At 41.7% G+C, this 2,270-nt stretch overlaps 1 protein-coding gene across 1 annotated transcript in view; it reads right to left on the reverse strand.

The window, feature by feature from the left end:
• The window catches only part of LOC109376974 (phosphatidylinositol 5-phosphate 4-kinase type-2 alpha-like), a 155,938-nt gene that overhangs the window by 4,917 nt on the left and 148,751 nt on the right, over positions 1-2,270 (reverse strand). The window contains exons 7-8 of the mRNA XM_019633152.1: positions 1,491-1,570; positions 479-776 (exon numbers count right to left, since the gene is read on the reverse strand). Of these exons, the coding sequence (XP_019488697.1) occupies positions 479-776; positions 1,491-1,570 (378 nt within the window). The remainder of the gene's footprint in view (positions 1-478; positions 777-1,490; positions 1,571-2,270) is intronic.

The following is a 2,270-nucleotide window of genomic DNA, read 5'->3' on the forward strand; positions in this document are numbered from 1 at the left end:
TTTGACCTTGCACTTGAAAGATTTCTGTCATAGAAAAATACAATCACTGTGAGAAAAGAAATATAATACTGCATATTTTGTAAGTGTCTGAAGCAGATAACAGTGCTTCAGTTCTGAACATTTCATATTAAAACACTTAACTATCTTTAGCACTTTTATCTTTGAAACATTTTTCCAACCAAAAGTATTTGTATAACATTCTAGTGATGCATGTGTCTATGAATAATATCCCGTGTGTAAAAAAAAGAGACACCACTGAGTTTAAGTGACTTGCCAAAAGCCTAGGCAGTCATGGGAGCAGCATAGGCAGGGACTTTTGCTAGGTCTGAATCTTGCACTCAGACCTTCTGCAGGCAATGAGACCCACTGAAGGACTTGGAGCAGCACAGTGGAAAGGAGCAGTCTGGAGCTGGTCCCTGCACTACAGACAACATCAAGGCCTCAGGAGCAGAGAAGGAAGCAAAACGGAGATACTTACGCCATGTTTAACAGTTTTTGCAGCGTGGGCAGCTTTCTTTTTTGCATCATAGTGAGTCAGAATGTCAATAATTGCCATAAAGTACACCTCTTTCCTAGGTGAGTCTGTAAAGGGGATAAAAGCAAAGTTGGGCATAAATGACAATACCGGAAAAGGCACGAGCTGCCTGCTGATGGAGGCAGAAGCACGGGAGGGTGATTGACTCAAGAGAGGGGATTGGAGGAGTCCAAACACAAGGGCAAGAGAAGCTTTCGAAGAGTCCATGTAACTCCTGCATATTCCTATTATGCTGAAGTCTCTGCACCTAATTCCCTCTTACTTTAAAAAGTAAAAAAATACTATAACCCCACGATATTAACAGTGGAAGTCCAAGGGTGAGATCGAGTGTTTTTATTTTTTGTTAATCTGCATTTTTTTTAATGATTGTGAATTGCTTTGGTGTAAAGCAAAATTCTATTTTTAAAACATTGTATAAAACAAGTATTGTAGAAGCAGTTATGCTACTTAATCCTTTTTCCACCGTTAGCTGCTGATTCCTAATTAGATGCTTGTTCCTCATTCTCATTGGATCTAGTATCAGAACTGGATAAAGCATACGTCATGTACAATATCTTCTGTACATTTCCACAGATATGATGCTCTTTCAATTATAAAGAATAAGAAAAGTACATTTGACTACATCTGATTTTCTGTGTTGAAGAAAGAATTTTGGTGNCCAGAGCTTGAACTGTGTCTGAGCACCTGTGCTTTATCCCAAATTGCTTTGTGCACCTGTTAGCAAAAGTGACCTAAGGTATCAGAAAAGCCTAAGAGCTCATAAGGGTGTTGTTATACTTTGTGTAAAATAGGATATAATTAAGCATATTTGGCAGGTTATTTTGTGAGGTCTGGGAATACTCAAAAAGTTTTCCATATAAATTAGTGACAATTGCGTATTCGCTTTACGCCATCTTGGCTCATGAAAAGTTCCATAGGAATGCTCTGCTTTTGGATAGGGGAGGAACCTGTATACCCATGATTTTCAACAAACGTGAGCATCAGAGTAACCACGGAGCTTTTTAGAGACCCTTCGCCCAAGCTCCTGAACTGGACCTAGAATCAGGGATAGGGAATGGTGCATACGGCATCCACATCATTACAAATGGTACTCAGAAGATTGTGGTGCCAACTGCTAGGTGAGAGCTACTGTGTACCCTCCTCTCTTACTCATTCAAGATTTCTAACGTGGTCAGTGGGCCGGTGAGGTCTTGATCCATGCTCTCCAGAAAGCAGTAACACAATAAATAGTTGCAATAAATACTTGGTGATGAAGTGACTGATATTTCTGTGGCAAATGGAATATGGTTTTAGGCTAATTCCATTGCTGGGAAGACAGCCTATTTGGTTTTAAAATAGAGAAAACGAGCCTTTAACAGAAGTTGTTGTTCTGCTGTATCTGGGTTGACTCTACACAGTTTGCTGGGGAGGTTCCTCTCCTTCCAGTGTGAACCAGCCAGGGCAGGAGTTCATCTGTGTGGGATGGGCTCTATGGCTTGTATAGTGCACATGGAAAGCCAACATCAACCCCTACAATACAGCATAATGGATACCCACAACTTGCGAACTTCAGCCAGCAGGTGGGGTTCACTGTTGGGGCAGGTGGTGCGACTAGCACAGAGCCAGGAGCCGGGCTAGGTCCTGGGGGGTAATCCCATCTCTGCCATTTCCTAGTGATATGACCCTGACAAGTTACCACTTAAGTGCTCTTCCTCAGTGTCTTCAACTGATAAACAGGGACACCCCAGTACCCTCC

Source organism: Hipposideros armiger, unplaced genomic scaffold (assembly GCF_001890085.2).
Source record: "Hipposideros armiger isolate ML-2016 unplaced genomic scaffold, ASM189008v1 scaffold_1251, whole genome shotgun sequence".
NCBI lineage: Eukaryota > Metazoa > Chordata > Mammalia > Chiroptera > Hipposideridae > Hipposideros > Hipposideros armiger.